The 18,842-nt window shown below is 54.6% G+C and overlaps 1 protein-coding gene across 3 annotated transcripts in view; it reads left to right on the top strand.

The window, feature by feature from the left end:
- SSH1 (slingshot protein phosphatase 1) overlaps positions 1–11,085 on the top strand; it is a 61,909-nt gene extending 50,824 nt beyond the window's left edge. For all 3 annotated transcript variants that reach the window (XM_060170220.1, XM_060170219.1, XM_060170221.1), the window contains 2 exons: positions 1,134–1,677; positions 4,950–11,085. In XM_060170220.1, coding sequence (XP_060026203.1) covers positions 1,134–1,677; positions 4,950–6,176 — 1,771 coding nt within the window. In that variant the 3' untranslated portion in view covers positions 6,177–11,085. The remainder of the gene's footprint in view (positions 1–1,133; positions 1,678–4,949) is intronic.
- The last annotated feature ends 7,757 nt before the right edge of the window (positions 11,086–18,842 follow it).

The following is an 18,842-nucleotide window of genomic DNA, read 5'->3' as shown; positions in this document are numbered from 1 at the left end:
CCACGTTTGGGGAAGCAGCTGGCGGGTCTGGAGAACAGCTCCGGACATCTCTGGACTCCTTCACTGTCAACCAGAGAGCAGCTGGACAGGTGCTCAGGCAGGGCCGAGGGGGACAGCGGGGGAGGAGGAAGGGGCACATTCTGCTCTCGCCTCCGGTAGCCCTTCAGTCATTTGCTGCCATCAGGGGTTTGCAGGCCCACCAGGGGTTGCCAGGCCAGGTTCACAGCAGCACAGCACTGACCTTGAATTATAGCCCCGTCTGCGGGCCCACTTGGCCTTGCGCGGAACGTGCACACAGAGCAGACGGCCGTGAATGACCGTGTTGCTCCCTCGCATTGAAGAGCAACAGCAGACCCTTAGTTTGCACGTCCTTCTATGTTTACTTCTTTCTCCTCTTAACCGTCGCCACCCTGGATGTTGGTGATCCTCTGAGGTTAATGGAGGCGACTCACTTACCTGATTTCACTCTGAGCCTCTTTCTTCTTTTTTTTTTTTAACCCTCACGTTTAAGAAATGTGTCATAAAAGTAATAACACAGCATTAGAAGACTTATTTTAAAAACTGACCTGTAATCTCTCTGACCTACACAAATATTTCCAATTTTCTGGCATCTCCCCAGCTTTATTCAGGTGCATTACGTGTTTACATGGTCGCGTTAGTGTGTATAAGTCTTTATCGACTCTCTACTTTGATCCGCGTTACTTCCCTACGACGTAAGTAGGAGAGGATGGGGTTTCTTATTTGACAGATGGGGAAACAGAGACGGAACATCCGTGGCATGACCAGGTTCGCCAGGAGAGCTGGGACACTAGGATCATGATAGGATTCCAGGTCCAGACCCCCTTCCCATGTCTGCGATATCCTTATCACATGACAAAGTTGTTTACGTGATCCCACATGGGTCATACGTGCGGGATGCCATATGTACGGGAGCCATGATGACTTAGGGTCCTAAGGCTATTTCCGTCATTCTCGAATTTCTTGGGGGTCAATGAACCGAGAGAGGCTTTACCCAGGTGAGCCCCTGGTGTCCACCCGGGCCTTGGACTGCCCCTTGCTGGCTCCCCACCCCCTTCCTCCCAGGACCCTTGGGCACTGGCGTCTGCTGACCTTCCTCTGCCTTCCTTCCCCAGCAAACAACGGCACAACAAGCTGTGGCGCCAGCAGCCTGTGGATGACCCAGCGGGGCCTGGGGACTTCCTGCCGGAGACCCTGGACGGCAGCCCGGAAGCCCAGCCGCCCTGCCTGGACGCCGCCGCCCAGCCTGGGTTCCCGGGCAGCGGGACCCCGGGGGGACCCGCTCTCCCCTGCTGTCTCCGGCGACTCTCAGACCCCCTGTTGCACTGCCCCAGAGACGAGACGGGCGGCTGGGTCCACCTGGAGGATCTGGAGAGGGATGCTCTGCTGGAAGAAGCCGCTCAGCCGGCAGAGGCATCCAAGCCGGCCGGACACGCCCCAGGAGGTCCTGGACTCTGTGAGAAGGAAGTGAAGAAGAAACCAGAGTTTGGGAGCCCCCACGCCCGGGGTGGCGCGTCGCCACAGGTGGAGGAGATGGAAAGGGAGGAGGCCCCGGGAGCAGGGAAGTGGGGGCAGCCTGTTACTGAGCTCGATAACCTGCTGAATTGGGAAAACCTAAATAACAACAACAGCAAGAGGAGCTGCCCGGACGACTTCGAGGTAGGCCTGGGGCCGCGAGGGGGTGGCGGCACGCACGCCATTTCTGCCCCGGGGGCAGCCCCGCAACAGCTGCCTCTGCCAGCTCAGTGGGTGGCTTTCCGTGCGATTCTGCAGGCCGACGGGGATGGTAGACGACGGAGGACCCGGGACCCCTGGGGAATGGTGACCATCCCCCACGCCCTCTTCACCCCGGTGCCTCATTCACGTCCGAGGCAGAGTTTCAAAGTCTTTCCTTTTTTCTTATGTAAAACATAAAACATATAACTTATGGGAATTTCCTGGCGGTCCGGTGGTTAGGACTCCGCGCTTCCACTGCAGGGGGCCCGGGTTCAGGGAATTAAGATCCCGCATGCCACAAGCCATGGCCAAAAAAACCCCACAAAACATGTAACTTCTCACTCAGCTTCAGCCTTTACCAGTGTATGGCTTTTCTTCCTTTCGTCTCACCCCCATCCTCGTTCCCATACCCTGGATTCTCCTGAAACAAATCAAATCCCAGATCTGTCGTTTCCATCCCAAACGCTTCCGTTTATAACCTAGAACCATAACACCGCCGCCACCTTGAAAAAGCCGACATCATCAAGTATCTAGCCTTGCAACTCGGACTCTAATGCTTAATTAACTCCAGCAGTCCCTTGTAGCTCTCATACTTCGTGGGTTATTTGCAACAGGGCTTTTGCCTCAACCTGCCACTTGCTCAGAAAATCAAGAATTCCTCCAGCCTTTTTCCTCCTCCAAGTGGCCCACGCGTGGAGGCTGGTTTTGTGGAGGGACGTCCTCTGTTGCCTGGTCTTGGGTTCTGCCCTCTGCTCTGCTGCTGGCTCGCCCTGGCCCGGGGGCAGGAAGCTTCATTTCCCATGGCCTGACCACCCACCTCCTGGGCCAGCTGTGATTCTCTAGTAAGAGCACTGCGGAGGCAGATAGAGGCATCCCCTTGTACAGAGAGTTCGCCATCATCACGTTATAATGCAAACAAAACTGGGAAGTTAAATCTCCCGTACTCCAAATCAGGACCCAGATTCCAAACTGAATAGTAATTACTCTCGAATTTCCCTCACCGCTCACCTTCCCTTTAAAGAGCAAATGCCCATCAAGATAGATGATATAAAACCTCTCTGTCCGGGACAGTGGTACCTCGGTTGGTCCGAGATGACGTAGCTGTGAGTCGTAGAACGGGGACCACGAGAGAAGCCTGGATAAGAAGATAAACGAAGGACCCAGCCTTCTTTTTCTGGCCAGAGTGTGGATGGGTGACATTATCTAGGGACTAGGACCTAGAGACAGGCATCCATTCACTTGTTCAAGTTGTGTTTATTAACTCCGGGGCCAGATTGGTGAGGGGGTACAGCTGTAAGGTAGTTCAGCACACGTGGTCTTACAGGGAGATGGGAGGTAAACATGTAAGGATGTAACAAAGAAAACATACAGGTGGTGCTCGGTGTGGTGACACGGGTAAGGTGGGAGGGGAGGGGATGAGACGGAGCTGGCCGCGCAGAGAGCCAGGAGGAGAATCTTCTGGGCCCAGGCCCCTGAGGGTGGAAAGCTTGGCCTGGCTGAGGGGCAGTGGCTGAGGCGCAGCTGGACAGGTGGCCGGGCACGCGGGGCCTTGGGGCATGATGGCAGGGCCCTGCGCGTGTCCTCCCAGGGCGCTGGGAAGCATGGGAGGGCGTTAGGTGGTTGGTGACAAGGCCCCTCTGGCAGTGGTCTGCAGGCAGACTGATGGGGTGAGATGGAAGCCAGGCATCTGAGATGGGGGTGGCTCAGAGGATGGGACAGGGACCGAAATGCACAGCTTAGGAGGCATCCAGAGACAGGGCCCTCGGCGGGCAGGGACTGTCTTGCTCGTAGCCCCTGCGCCCAGTGCAAGGCCTGGCACAGGACAGGCGTGCTCCCTAAGTAGGAGCTGGATGAATGAATTCCCTCCTCCCTTGTCTCCCCGTGAGCTCTGAAAGGTGCTCTCAAATCTCCCACCGTGGTAGATTTTACCACGGTTTAGAACGTTAGATTCTAAAAGTTTTAGAAGAAACAAACATATAGACACTTTGGTCAAAGCTTCAGGAAAATGTCTGTGTCCGGTCCTCACCACAGGGGTGACCAAGCCCCACTGGTCGACCTGGAAACCAGCCCCAGGAATCCTGACCAGGTTAGGGTCCTGCAGGAGACCTGGCCCCCTACTTGCCCCACCAGACGCTCTCCACACGCCCCCTTGCAAGCCTCCAGGAATCGGGGCTGGGTTTCCCATTGACTCCTCCAGGACTGGACCGGACCCTGACTCCTTAGCTTGCGGGGACCTCGGGCTGCCACACAGGATGGTACGGGTCCCTGACACAACAGAGGGGCAGGGAGAAACCTTTTGCCAAGAAGGCTTGGTTTTCAACCGCCTCAGGAGTCTCACAGTGAAACAACTCGCGAGGGAAGAGAGTCACCCTCTTGCCTCCACTTCTGCGGTTCTCGGCTGGGTCTTGGCCCAGAGGAGCAGCCCTGGTGCCTTTCGATGGGCGCATGAGGGAGTGAGGGCTTGGCCTGCCCATCAGGAGGAGGGCGGGATGGAGAGGCCCACGTTGAGCTCGCAGAGACCCCCAGTGACCAGAGGCAGGGCGTTTCTTGGGAAGTGGTGCAAACGTGCTTTCCACTGGTGTATGAAACCCACGTCTGCCTGGCCCCCTCCTCGGGGTCGTGGGCACCCGTGTTTGGGTCTGTATTAGAGTCTTTCCCGAACCGTTTCTGCCTTTGGCCACCTCTCTGTGAAGAGCACAGTTAGATGGTGGTTCCTTGAGCCACGCTCTGTTGTGCCAGACAGGAAGGGGGCTGTCTTCAGGCTGCAGACTCCGGACCGTTTCTGGAGGGGAGACACAGTTACGGTGCCAGAAATGTTATTTCGCTAATTCTCACGAGGCCGCGAGGGGAAGGGGTGAGGCGAAGTCACTCTGGTTTCCAGGCAACACCAGAGGCTGGAGAGGGTCATTTGGTGCAAGTGGCGGAGGCGGAGTTGAGAAGGGAGGCCCTTGGAGGCCCTGCTCCTGGCCATGTCGCCGAAGGTTTGCCCAGGACTGTGGGCTCGTAGCTTCCGGGAAGTTCGATTCAGTGTCTCTAACTCATCCCTAACCTGCATTAGTCACGGTCATATGGGTTCCGAGAGGGCCGTATCCCAGCCCCAGCTGAAGTGAGAGCACTGCCAGCCCAGTGCCTGCCCCAGCCCTGCCTCCTGCCCTTCTTGTACTTTTCGGGCTTAGGCTTGCGTCACGCCCTCACGATGTTCTTGTCCTTTTCAGCACGATGCGATCTTTGGGATCCTTAACAAAGTGAAGCCTTCCTACAAATCCTGCGCCGACTGCATGTACCCTGCAGCCAGCGGGATTCCCGAGGCCTTCGGGGAGCGATGCAAGAACCCCGGTGCTCCCGCCATCTGCACCCAGCCCACCTTCCTGCCCCACCTCACGTCTTCCCCCATGGCCCATGTGGCCAGCAGGTCCCGAGCTTCAGAGAAACTGTCCTCTGGCCCAACCGAAACTCCCCCATGCCTACCACCAGCAGGCTCGAGGAGGCCAGACATCAGTAGCCCTGGGGCTGCGGCTGCCCCAGAGCTACCAGCCAGCCTTTTGGAACCTTCCAGAGAGACTCACAAAGTCCTACCAAAGTCCCTCCTTTTGAAGAATTCTCACTGTGTTAAGAACGCTCCCAACATGGAAGTAGCGAAGGACGACTCGCCACCCAAGAAAGATCCGAAGCCAGCCAAGGACCTGCGGCTCCTGTTCAGTAAAGAAGCCGAGAAACCGACAGCCAACAGCTACCTGATGCAGCACCAGGAATCCATCATCCAGCTGCAGAAGGCGGGCTTGGTCCGCAAGCACACCAAAGAACTAGAGAGGCTGAAGGGCACGCCGGCCGACCTGGCGGCCCCCTGCAAGGATGGCCCCGCCAGCAGGCTGGAGGCCAGCATCCCCGAGGAGAGCCAGGACCCGGCTCTGCCTGGCCAGGCCCAGGGCGACGAGAAGCCCGAGGCTGGCCCCCCTCCGTCAGAAGGAGCCCCACTGAAGAGCCCCCCGCTCTTCCTCTGCCGCCCAGACCACACCAGTCACTTCTCAAAAGACTTCCTGAAGACCATCTGCTACACCCCGACCTCATCCTCCATGAGCTCCAACCTGACCCGGAGCTCAAGCAGCGACAGCATCCACAGCGTCCGTGGGAAGCCCGGGTTGGTGAAGCAGCGCACGCAGGAGATCGAGACCCGGCTCCGGCTGGCGGGCCTCACGGTCTCGTCCCCGCTCAAGCGCTCTCACTCCCTCGCCAAGCTCGGGAGCCTCAACCTCTCGACGGAGGACCTGTCCAGTGAGGCCGACGTGTCCACCGTGGCTGACTCCCAGGATGCCAGGTTGAGCGAGTCTTCCTTCTTGCATGAGCCCCCAGTGGCCCCCAGGAACCCAACTGCAACCTCTAAACCATCAGGGAAATCTGCCCCGGAAAACTTGAAAAGCCCTTCGTGGATGAGCAAAAGCTGACCCGCCTTTGGCTGCGTTTGGACTTCTGTGATCCCTCCTTTAGTTTCACTGTGGATTTTGGTCCACCCCTTCTGCCTTGATTTCCTTTAAATAATTGGCGTTATCCTTACTTTTCCTCCCCTCTTGCGGCAAAGGGGAGAAGAAGAAACAACAATACCTAACATACAGCACAAGAAGAAAGGGGAGCATTGGTTTTGTGGCCTGGGGGAACCAGCAGCTGTTGACCAGTAGACTCTGACTCCAAATGAGGTGTTCCGGGTGCTTCTTGTGTGTTAAGAAGAGCATTTATACAGCGATGCACACACATCAAAAATCCTCTGGCACGGGGCTTCCCTGGTGGCGCAGTGGTTAAGAATCCGCCTGCCAATGCAGGGGACACGGGTTCGAGCCCTGGCCCGGGAAGACCCCACATGCCGCAGAGCAACTAAGCCCGTGCGCCACAACTACCGAGCCTGCGCTCATAGAGCTCACGCTCCGCAACAAGAGAAGCCACGACAATAAGAAGCCCGCTCACCGCAGTGAAGAGCAGCCCCTGCTCGCCACAACTAGAGAAATCCCGTGCACAGCAATGAAGACCCAACACAGCCAAAAAACAAAACATCCTCCGGCACAACCTGCAAAGGAATAGCTGTGGCATTGGCATCGCCACCACGGCACGTGTCCTAGCTCATTCAGGCCCTTCTGGGAAAACTCCTGGATGGCAGTAGAAGTCCTACCTCTGATCCTGCTCTGCTTTTTATTTTTAAACTCCAATAATGACCAAGGCTCATTCCAGGGAAAAATGCTGTGTCAGAAAAGATTTTTCCGAAAGAGAACTTTCTGTTGTGCGGTTGTCAGGACCCCAAAAAGTATTAAGACTTTTAAGGTGCCTGCGCCAAACACTGCTAGTTAAAGTGACACGAAGGCGCGAATGCTGCTGTCAGACCGACTCCAGGGTGAGTGGAGGTCCTCTGAGCAGCTGACTTGCCTGTCCTGGCGTGTTGTCACAGCTGAGTGACGTGTGTCTGGCCGGCCCTGGGGTGAGGTGGGGGGAAATGTGTGTGGGGTCCTCAGTTTGTTGCTAAAGGTCAGTCTTCAGTTGTCCCCCATCTGGGGAGAAGGACCCACAAAGTATCATTGAGTCTTATCTGCTGCGGAACCCAATGCGGTCGTGTTGTGGTTCGTAGGGACTCAAGTGTCTGGCGGGGCCGGGGATTCTGAGATGTGGGTCACCCCGTCAGGAGCCCCAGCACTCAGGTTCATTAGGTCACATGTACTCACGTTTGGGGAGGAAAAGGAGATTGCAGCAGTGAGGAACGCTCAGTCACTCTCAAGGAACAACTTAGCAGCAGCTTCTCTGAGAAGTGGGACTGGGGGAAGCCCTGGCAGACGTTTACAGTCGCCCCTTCCTGCGGTGAGAACGCTGCTTCCTGCTTCTCTGCGGCTCTTCCCAGTGGGCAGGACAGCGCGTGGTCCTGAGTGTCTGGGAGTAGTCCCTCCAAGGATCTTGAGTGGAGGGACTCCTCTGATGTTGGCCAGCAAGGCAGGATGTTAAAATATTTTGGAGAGAGAGAAGAGGTCTGTTAAGTTTAATTCAGGGGTCAGCAAACCATGGTGTATGGCCCCAAGAGCTAAGATTGTTTTTTATAGTTTTAAGGGATTATCAAAAAATTAACAAATAGGCGACAGAGACCATGTAGCCTGCAAAGCCTAAGCTAGCTACCTTGCGATCAGGCTCTTTATAGAAAACTTTCGCCGAGCCCTGGCCAGTGAAACTAGAAATCCTTCAAGGGCCAGCCAAATTCCAAACGTGGGCAAATGAGTCGCCCTCTTACGCTGGTCAGAACCGGGCCCCCAAGAGTAGCCCAGGCAGGGTCTGCAGGAAGAAGGCTAGTCCGTATTTCAGCTAGTGGGTAGAGTTTTTGCAAAAACCCTCTCTCCAGAAACTTTTTCTCCCTGGCCTTATTTTTTTTATTAAAGTATACGTTATTTTACCCTATCGGAATTTGTTTTCCCACCACTGTCAACTGAAATCAGCTTAAAAGGTGATTATCCACTTATTGCGGAAAACCCAGTTGGGTTTCCTCCTCTCTCTCAGCCAACAAGAGCACAGTCTCAAAAAATATATATCAGGTTCAGCGTTTTGCCAAATTAAATTTCATGTGGTGGATCAACTTTTGTGTCAAAATAATTCTTTAAATTTGATGATGCCAGGCTTATGTTGGTTTTTTAACCATGCCTGGGTATGATATAGTTTTGAAGACCTTAATTTTGAAAGCCATAATTCTTCTTATCCAGTTAAAGGGTGGGAGGAGGATTACGAATACTAGTGGGTCTCTGGCTTTTGGCAAAGTTATCCATTCGCTGTCAGGAGCTAGTCTATCGGTATCTAAACAGACCGGGGCCCAGGTGCCCATCATCAGAGCAAAATTGATGGATGACACTGTAGCCTGGAGAAGAGGGTGAAGGCTTTTCTCTGAGACCCAGATCAGCGGCACACAAACATATGGCAGATTGCTATTTTAAATGTTATACTAACAAGACAAGAGCATTCTCCCAGGCTTGGAGACACCTTGGCAAAGACAGATTCCTACCGGTCTCTGAAAAGAAAGCTTACGCCGTAAGCTGTGCCACATCTTGACCAGTGCTTCACCTGTAAGCTTAGCAGATGGGGGAGATTCCGAATGTAGGCGGCAGTGGTTTATGCTGTGAAAGTCACTGATTTTGGTGACCGCCATCTTCGTGGAATGCCTTTGTCGAACTAGGCGAGAACAAAAGCTTTCTAAATAAGCTCAGTACCCTGTGAATTCAGCTGCATTTCCTCTTCCACCTCACCTTTCCCTCCCTTGCACTCTCATTCACGTGGCATGCCAAAATTAGAGCGAACTCCTCTAGGTCTTCCTCTTGCAACGATACAGGGAGGTCTTCTCATCAAGTTTTGTTGTGTCGAAGAGGAGAGGTGGTCACAGAGAGAGGGGAAACCGTGCTGCCCTTGATCGGGACCTGACCTTGCCGATTTCCATGTCTTTGTCTTGTAGCTACTTCAGGGCCTTGGAGCAATGTGCATCATTCCATGAACTTCTTGACAACAAGGTTCTTGCCCCCAGTCTCACCTGCCTCCTTGGTCTCAGTGCAGGCACCAGTGCCAACCTCTCGGCTGCCAGACAGCTCTCTGCTGGGTGGAGGTACCCGGTCCATCAGGCCAGCAGGTTACTCTGTCCAGCTCCCTTCCGCTCCATCCCACCCTCTCCAGCTAAAAAGCATTCCAGCCCTTTCTAAAGCCTTTTCCCTCCTGGATAAGCCCAGAGGATGCCTGGGATGGAACCAAAGAGGCCATAGAATTAACATCGTCAGGACAACCCTGTACGTCGGCACTGTGCACAGGTGCCATCCCAGGAGGCTGATGGATCCCCTGCTCCCCTGGGGCCCCTGCTCCCTAGTGAGAGGAAATGCTGTCATGTAGTCGAGAGCATGTGAGTAACCTCACCCAAAGTGTCCGAAGAGTGACTTGCTGTCTGTTGGCTGGAAACGTTTGGTACCAGAACACATTTCCCAGAACCCTGCTCTGGCTCGCCACCCGGCAGGGCTTCCCCGCCCCCACGCGGCCGGCACAGTGACGGCCGCCCCTTCACCTCCGGCAGGGGAGCCAGGCGGGCAGGAGATTTGTGACATCGGGACAGCGTGGTGCAGGGTCACCGGCTGCTGTCCCACCCCCAGCGTCTCCCCGACGCGGCATGCCAAATGAAGGTACTTATGGACCCCCGTGCTCAGCTCCTTGGTCTTTTTATTGTCTGCTCTGCAGTTGAATACGTATATGTATGAGTTCACTCTGCACAAATATATATATTTGAATCTGTCTCTCTATCACTTGAATCAGAGCATCACGTGCATCCCTCCTCCCTCACGTACACGCACACCGTGTCACCCGAGCTATGAAGCGGGTCACCTTGAACGGTCTGGAGCGACACAGTGCGGTGCTGCCCTCGGTGGGTGTGGATGTGACCACCTCGTCTTTGTCTTGCAGTGGGTGCTGCAGCCCCGGCCTGTGTCGGTCTCTTAGCAGGAGTCTTAGAACCAGACCCCCGGTCCTCTGCTGTCCTTTCTGTCGGCCGCGCTGCTCACGGAGATGGCTGCTCCCTCCCTGCCTCCTTCCTGACACTGTAATTATTGTTTTACAATCGAGTGCCTTAATAATAGTTTACAAATACTGTGTATTTATGGGCAACCGTTAAGCTCTCGCCTTCTGTGATTGGATACTTTGCCTCGTCAGTGGTGGTTGGCGTTTTTAGGGCTGGAGCTTGCCTGCCCCATGCTTGTGCTGGTCTGTTGTGCGGCTTCTCGCACCTGCCCGCAGCCAGGCCAGGAGCGTTGCTAGAAACGGCGCTGGCGGTTTCTGTTGGCAAGGCGGGCACGGTTTCAGCCACGGCCTGGTCCGTAGTAAGCGAGGAAAGAACGGGATTGGTTTGCTGGCCAGCCGGGGGGTGGTGGCGCGGTCCAGGCTCCCCCTGGACCGCAGCCCAGCCCCTTCCCTGTTCCCCCCATCACGCAACTGTACTCCTGTTCAGTAGAGTTTTTATTACCACCTAGGCCCCCCCTGTTTTCCTCTCTACTGGTGTCCTGAGCTCTTTGCAACAAAATGCAGGTACAGACCGCCATCAGGAGCTCCACAAGATGGGCTGCCCTTTGGTTTTCAGAAGCCGCCAGTGGGTTCCAGTGTGTTGTGTTATGATATCAATGATTTTTTTTATTATATTGTTTTTCTTCTTGTTTTTTTTTATATTATATATTTAAAAGGCAGTATCTTTTGTACTGTGAATTTGCAGTAGAAGATGCAGAATGCACTTTTTTTTTTTTTTTTACTTCTGTTGGTGTGTACTGTATATAGTCTGTGTGCTTCTTGTGATGAAAATAAACTTTTTCTTTATAAATGCCTGATGACCTCCAAACTTGTGCCAAAAGGCAACAGCCTCTTCCGCCCTTGCCAGGAGACTCGGTTGCAGCTTCGTCATCACGATGGCCGGTGTTGACTGAGCATCTGCCGTATGCTGGGCCCCATGCTAATCACCTGGACAGGTGAGACCAAAGAAAGAACCAGGGGAAGAAGGTCAGCTCCTGCAGGAATCATCCTTTTTCCTCCTGATCTCGCCAGTAAGGAAGAGCAGGCCCAGTTGTGGGTGGTCACTCGTATACCAAAACAACCTGTCCCGTCCCTCCACCCCACCACCCAGGGTGGGACTTGGACTTGGGGTGGCATCTCTCCCTGCAAAAGTGCTAAAGCTAGAGGTGTGCTCAACAGAACCACCTTAGCTGCTCACACGGGAGGGGGGACAGTGGGAGCTCACTGTGGCTAGCGGCCAAGGCAGGAACCCCAGGGAATCCCAGTCGCTGGACACAGCAGAGGCTCATCTCGTGCTCAGGTCACAGTCCACGGCAGGTCAGAGCTTCTGGTGGCTCTCCTCCCTTGGTGTCTAAGCCAAGTCAGGCTGCTTCCAACAGAAAACCCTGCCTTCGTGGAGTTCTGTGCATCTAGCCGTGCCGCAGGGCAAAGAGCATGGGACTCACATTCCCTCTTCACCGCCTTTGGGTGCCACACATTACATTCCAACGCGCGAGTCACGTGGGTGAGCACTGACCATCTGCCACTAGTGCCTTGACGTGACCATGAAATTCCAGCGCCTGTGGATCCAGAGAAGACTTTGTTTAGTTCACCTAGACTTACTCTGCCCCTCACCTGGACTCACAGGACCAGAAGGCAAGTTTTTCACTTTACAAAAAGAATTAAAACCGTCAGGCGGACCAGATTACTCTCATTTGCCGATGACCACATTGAGCCCTTCTAGGAAAATCTACACGTGAAGCCAAAGTATGGTTAGGAATTGCTTATTCAGTAGGAAATCAAAGCAAAAGGTGAGTGGCGTGACTGTACTCGTTGGTACCACCAAGCTGTAATGCAGCCCTCTCTGTAAGAGGTTTTTGGAACTGAACCACTGAGGGGCATGGTTCAGCACGCTCATCCTAGGAAAGGCTGGGGACACCTAACAAATTCTCTTCGGGCTGCAAACGTGAAACAGAGGCTGAGGGTGGGGCCCAGCGCTCTGTATGATTCCCATGGATTCCCTGGGAATTCTGATGCCATGTTTAGAAACCACCGAAATAAGAACGTGATGCAATTGAGTAGGCTTTCCCTTTGTTAGTTACAATCACATTCCACACATGCTTTCTGGAGACAACACCCACCCACATCGCCCTTGCAGAATGTGGGTGTTCCCAGATCATCAGATACTCTTTTCACTCAAGTCCTCGGAGAACCTTCCTATAACTGACTACTTTGATCCCGATTTCGTCCTCCTAGTAGCAATCCTGAGGTTGAATGTGATCCCAGGTCTCGCCGGCAGGGGGCGTGGTTGTGCAGGGGAGGAGCTGCATGCTGGGGTGGGGGGTGGGGGAGGCCCCTCTTGGCAAGATGCTTGGAAGAGGTTCCAGAAAGCAGACCATGGAGGACAACGTGGCATTTCAAAAGGATTCACTTCATGGTAGGAAAGCCCTTTCCAAAGATGACCAGCCGCAGTGCACAAAGTGAGCTCTGCCCAGAAAACACCACTCACCCACCCCTGCGCCCTCAACGAGGGAGCAGAACCACACTTCTGAGCCTTCCACGTACCCAGCACTTTAAAGAATCCCGTTGAATCCTCCAAAGGCCCTGTTGACGTTACCCTCAGTTTACAGTTGAAGAATCAGGCCTGCAGAGTGTAAGTCATTTGTCCAAGGTTACATCTAAACAGTGGTGAAGCCAGGAGGTACTGCTCCTTCCCCACCTGAAACCCTCTGGGAGCTGCCCCCCACCCCAGAAGTAGGAAGCGGCAAGCTGAAGCTGCCTCTGATCTCCCTGTGGGTACCAGCAAGGAAACATCCGAGTCAGAGATGAAGCCTCCAGCCCTTGGGAAATCTGACCCACTTCGTGCTCCGAAGGCTATCCGGGCGGCACAAGGTGTGTTTCCCTCCCCCAAATCGGATTCATCGTATTTTGCCTTTAAAGGGAAGCTGCTTATGCACCCTGCAGTATACTTGCAAAGGGTCTCGTTTTAGCCCCAAATTCCTTTTTTTGTAAATGGTTTCAGCAAGTCGAGCGTCAGCATTTGCGTGAGCAGAAACCGCAGCACAGAAAAGGATGCACGGGAATCTGACCCTAAGAGACAGATTCTCCCACAAGCGGTTGGAGGTGCCGAGCTCCCTCTGGTTTTGAAATAGGATGTCGCAACGGGTGAAGGACAATGCGACCTACCTCAAGGGGGCAATAATTTGAGAATTAGCTGATAATGTATGCAGACCTCTTCTGCCTGGCACACCACTCGCTGAGTAAGTCAGTGGCAGCTCTTACTGTTGGTACTGGCAGGAGGGATGGAGGGGAGGGAGGGGAAAAGGAAGTAAACTGCACTGAGCATCTACGGCTCGCAGGTGTTTCATGTGTGTTGCTGAGTTGATCCTCACAGTAGATGTGACTGTTTTACAAACAAAGAGGTGGAAGCTCAGAGAGCTTAGGTCACCTGGATAAGGGCCACACAGCCAGGAAGGGACAGAAGCTTGGGGTGCCTGACTCCAAACTCATATACTTTCTACCCCACCATCTTCTCTCCAAAGAAGGCAGCCCTTAATGTACTTAGTGCATAGTAAGCACTCAGTAAATATCAGATGAGAGTAAATGAACGAAATATGCTGTGAAAATGGGGCCCAAGTTTCATTCACCAAGGCTGGGAAAGCTTGGGGACACCCATGACCGCCTAAACCACGTTCTCCCGGGACAGGGACATGAATCAGACACCTCTGGGGCCCCAGCACACTGGGCTTGGCACACTGGACTGAGCCCTAGGTCAACACCGGGCATTTACTATGTAGGAATCAATGAATCCTGAGTTTTTAGAGACCAGAAGAATCTGAAAGGTCATCCAGACCAGGCCCCTTTGTAACATCCATCCATCCCGTCATCCTCTCCCATTCATGTGCTCCTGCCATGTGCCAGTTGCCCGAGACAAAGAGGAGCCCGTCTGTTTCACCCCCTGGCAGTCCTGATGGAAAGCCCATCTGTAAAAGCTAGGAAGGAAATGCACCACCTGCCAACAGCAATGGGGTTAGATGGGGAAGATTCGAGGTGGACGTTTTTTGCTTTTATCTATTCCAAAATCTCTGCAACAGGATTATTATGTTACTTTCATACTTAAAAAGGAAAAGGTAAAGATTTAATAAAAGGATGCTTTGGCATTGAGCTACAATTTGCCCTCCAAGCTCCCAGGCTCATGGTTCTAGGGAATTCAGCACAGCATTTTGCGGGGAGGGTCTCTTCTCCCCTCTGATGGGGTAACATGGGCCCCCTGGGACAGAAATTGCGCTCAGATCACTGAGGCTCAGGGGTGCCAGGTAGGGGCTCACTGTCCTGGCGTGTGAGCTTCTCCAGGCCACTGTGCCCACCCCCTGAGCACTTGGGGCCTGGCTTCCTGGGCAGCTGCACAGGACTCTGAACTCACAGGGGCCCTGTGATTGGTCGATGCTCTGCTGTCACTGTCTTTAATTCTTTAATGAGGGCCAGGCCTTCTCATTTCCCACTGGGCCCTGCAAATTATGTCGCCGGTCCTGGCAGCGTCACCACGCTGATCAAGGGCTTTGGAGAAAGACAGCCCAGGGTCATGCTCCCTAACTCACCCACTCTGTGACCCAGATCACTAGCTTAACCTCTCTGTGCCCCCTTTTCCTCATTTGAAAAACAGGAATGACCTCATAGTGCTGCTACAAAGATTAGCGCTGTGTCATCAGCACACAGTGAAGGCGCGTGAATGTAGATATTATTTGCTAGATGAAGTACTGAGCACGAGTCCCGGCACAAAGCACTCCCTCCGTGAGTAGTTGCTATAATCGTGGGAAAGACAGTGATCTGATGCCCACAGACCAGCCCTGCTGACGGCAGCTGCTCTTCCCACGCTGCTTCCTTAGCATCCTCTGAAGGGCAGAGGGAAACCGACACGAGCCCACTGGAGGAGGGACTCAGCTGGGCTGTGCACATGCGTCCTCCTCCTCCCCTGCCACTGACCCCTCGGAGGATGCCAGCTCTGCCTGTCTCCTGATACAAACACCATTTGTCCCCGACCTGGACCCAAATGGTTCTTTGCAACAGGCCTTTGGGGAAGGGAACGGTGTGGGCGGCCTGTGAGTGTGGACTTGTCCCTGTTGCAATCCAGAGGTACATCCTGTTCTGGCGTTGCCATGGACAGCCAAACATCTGCCACAACAGATGGCTGAGGCTGGCGGCTGGCAGCGGGGCTGCGGATGGGCGAGGGCCCGGACATCGCCCCGCCCCGCCGCCACTCACACGTACGCACAGACTTGCACCCACACGCAGGCACACACACCCGCACACACGCACGTTGGCCTCTTCCAGGACAGACAGATTTCCCATAGAGGAGAGTTCCCAATTCTTGGTTTTCTTCCTGGAGGTCCTGGAGAACAGCCCTGGCAGGACCGGGCCGTCCCGAATTCTTATCCTGGTCCAGCCCACAGCCAGGCTCCCAGAGCTGCCCCAGGCTCTGGCCTGCTCCCCAAATGGAATTTGCTTTCCTGGTTGTTATTGTCATTTTTCCTGATTCGGAAGTCAAGCGCAGTCATTGTAACACAGTCACGTGATGTAGAGGAGTGACGATAGCTGCCCTCGTGGTGGCAGGAGCGCGTACCTCTCACTAAAGATACACAGGCAGAAAGTGCAGTGCGTGCAGCAGCGTCTGACTCACAGTACGCGCTGTACACACGTCTGTGAAGTAAAACAATTGTTAACATGATCTGACTCCGTCTGGCCATGCAGGGATTAGAAACACGTTTTCTAGAGGAGGAAGCTGAGGCTGAGAGGTGCCTTCCCCTGCCGAAGGTCCCATAATGAGTGCCCGATGGGATCTGAACCCAGGTTATACCAACACTAGAGCTCTAAGCCCAGAACCTTCCACCCTCCCAAACCCCCACCCTCTGCTGCTTCCTGAACATCTTGGGGGGTCCCTTCCTCCCATCTAATCACAGGGCCCCAGCCCTGACTTCATTCCCGCTGGAGGTCCCAGTGGTCCCCCCGAGGTCACAGACCTGGCCCTAGACTCCCTGCAGCCACTCCCTGCCGGAGGCCTTTGGGGTTTCTTTTCACTGGTTTGCCCCGTGTTCTTAGGCTCCCAGGGTCTCGGCGCCCTCTGCCTGTCCCCAACCAGGGCCTAGAGCTCAATGGTGTCACACCCCTTCCCTCCCTGCCCACTTTCTCTGCCCTGCCGTGAGGGCTCAGTTGGGACCATAATGTGAGTAATGACAGGTGACATTTCTTGAGCCACACTGGACAAGGTGGACTTTGTCACCATTTTTCGGATGAAGACACTCAGAAGGTAAATGACTTTGGGGCCAGGTTGCCCAGCCAGAAGGTAGACAGAATTCCAGAGCCAACTCCAGGAAGCCATCCCTGGCAGCACCTCGTCCCGCCCCAATTCTGGAAGAGGTGGCTCTTCTGTCCGAGTACCCCATGGGCATGCTCAAGACCATGGACCCCCTGAGGGCAGTGGCTGGGGCAGGTTTATTGTGATCCACCCTGTGCCTGTACCTGACAGAGTAGATGCTCAATAAATATTTGTTGAATGAATAAACAAATGAATGGTGGAGCTGATCTCTTTTCCCCCTTTCAGGCCAGGAGAAGTTTGGGAGAATCAAGCCTGAGTTTGAATCATTCCTCTGCCACTTCCTGGCTGTGTGATCTTGAACCAATTACCTAACCACTCTGAGGTTTCCCTCTGTGGGGAGGGTTGGAGATGACCTACAATGACTGCACATAGTAGATGCTCAGTAAACACTGTAGAGAAACAATTGAGGCTCAGTAAACAGCACTGTAGAGAAAAAAAGGATTCAACTCTCAGCTTCGAAATGGACTATCTATGTGACTTCAAACAAATCACTTTCCTTCTCTGGGCTTCATTTTCCAGATACACCCCGTGGGGATGATAACAGCACCCGTAGCTCAGTGGTGGTGAATGAAGGGACATAGTGAGTCCCCTATAGTAAGTGAAGTAGCGGACGGCTTGTGTGATGGAGAATGAGCTCTTTGGGGGCAGGGATGGCTCCTACTCTCCCACCCGCCCCTCGGGCCCCACTCAGTGCCAGGCACACAGTAGGTGCTCAGATGCCCGAAGGAACTGAATCTTGTTTCAGTTCTTTGTGCTGCAGCCCCAGAGAGCCAGCGCCAGCTCCTGAGCGCCCTCCCCTCCAGGCCGACTCTCCTGTGTTTTTCCATCCCATTTCCGATGAGGTGGAGACAGAGCACCAGCCCTGCCCCTGCCTCTGTGCTGAGCCTGGTGGAGGTGGGGTGGCAGCTGCTCCTCCAGGGCACACCTCCCAGTGGAGGCTGGGAGGGAGGGAGGAGGGAGGGGGAGAGGAAGTCCCTCCAGAGTTAGCCCTGCTTTCCCAGGGGCCCAAGGTCCTCAGACAGGAGAGTGAGGCTTCAAGCCCAGCACCACTACTCCTAGCTGTGTGACTGTGAACATGTCACCCCACCTCTCTGAGCCTCCCTTCCTGTACAATGGGGCTGTTGCTGACAGTGGCAACCCCCTAGGGCTGTTAGGAAGCAGGTGAAGTGTGGAGTATACCGTCGGCACTCCATAAATGCACCAGGCACTGCTGTCTCTCAGTTTTTACAGCTCCTGTCTTGCAAAGATGGGGAAACTGAGGCCCACAGAGGGCCAGTGTCTTGTCCAACGTAGCAGAGCCTATATCTTGCTGATTACAGCCCTGGCCTTAGCCATTCTCCCTATGCAACCCCAAATAACCAGCAGGGCTGGGCGTCTGGGTAGACCAGGCAGGGGGCTCCTGGGTTGAGGGGTTGGGGGGAGTGGAGGAGAGCACAACAATAACAGACTCCCTTGCTGAGGGCCTACTTGTTTTCTCATCAAATCCTGAAATGCCACGATGAAAGTGGTATTACTGTCATCCCCATTTGACAGATGAGTAAACTGAGGCTCAGAGAGGGGCAGTCACTTGCTCAAAGCACACAGTGGTGGAAAGAAGGGTCTTGACTTCAGCCTCAGATCTGTTTGTTGAATGCAGGAAGAGGCAGTGGACAATCGAAGGACACTGAGTTCCGTGGTTTGGGGAGTTCAGTCGCCTCCCCCACCCTGGGAGGAGAGGTAGGGGAAAGACACAAGGTCAGTAGCATCTAGGGTTGGGCTGTTATTAGATGCTCACAAAGTATGGGGAGGGGGAGCCCTGTTACCCTTATCCACCTACCCCCGGTTCCAGAAGCCTCCCGGGGTGGCAAATGACCATCAAGGAGCCTTCTGCAGCTCCCGGAGGCGGGGCGGGGCGGGGCAAGGCGGTGCTCGGGGAGGTGGAAGCGGGGCGTTGCCTCCCGCGGCCCCGCCCACAGCGTGTGGCTGGAGCCTTGCCGTCCGACCCCACGCAGACGCCCACCGGGACCCGCACCGGCTGTTGCGTAAGGTCTTCAGGAGAGTGCGCGCTGCGTGGGCCTCCCGGAGCCCCCGGCCTCTAGCGTGCCTGCCGGCCTCCAGGTGCACCATCTCCAGTGCGCCCCGCAGGGGACCTCGGGAGCCATCTCTGCCTCCGATTCCCCACGGAAGGACCCACTAGTTCCAAGGTCCGAAAGGAGGAAGGCAGAACTCCCCCCCCCCA

This window comes from Lagenorhynchus albirostris, chromosome 14 (assembly GCF_949774975.1).
Source record: "Lagenorhynchus albirostris chromosome 14, mLagAlb1.1, whole genome shotgun sequence".
NCBI classification, from domain to species: domain Eukaryota; kingdom Metazoa; phylum Chordata; class Mammalia; order Artiodactyla; family Delphinidae; genus Lagenorhynchus; species Lagenorhynchus albirostris.
This window is presented reverse-complemented; position numbering and strand designations above follow the sequence as displayed.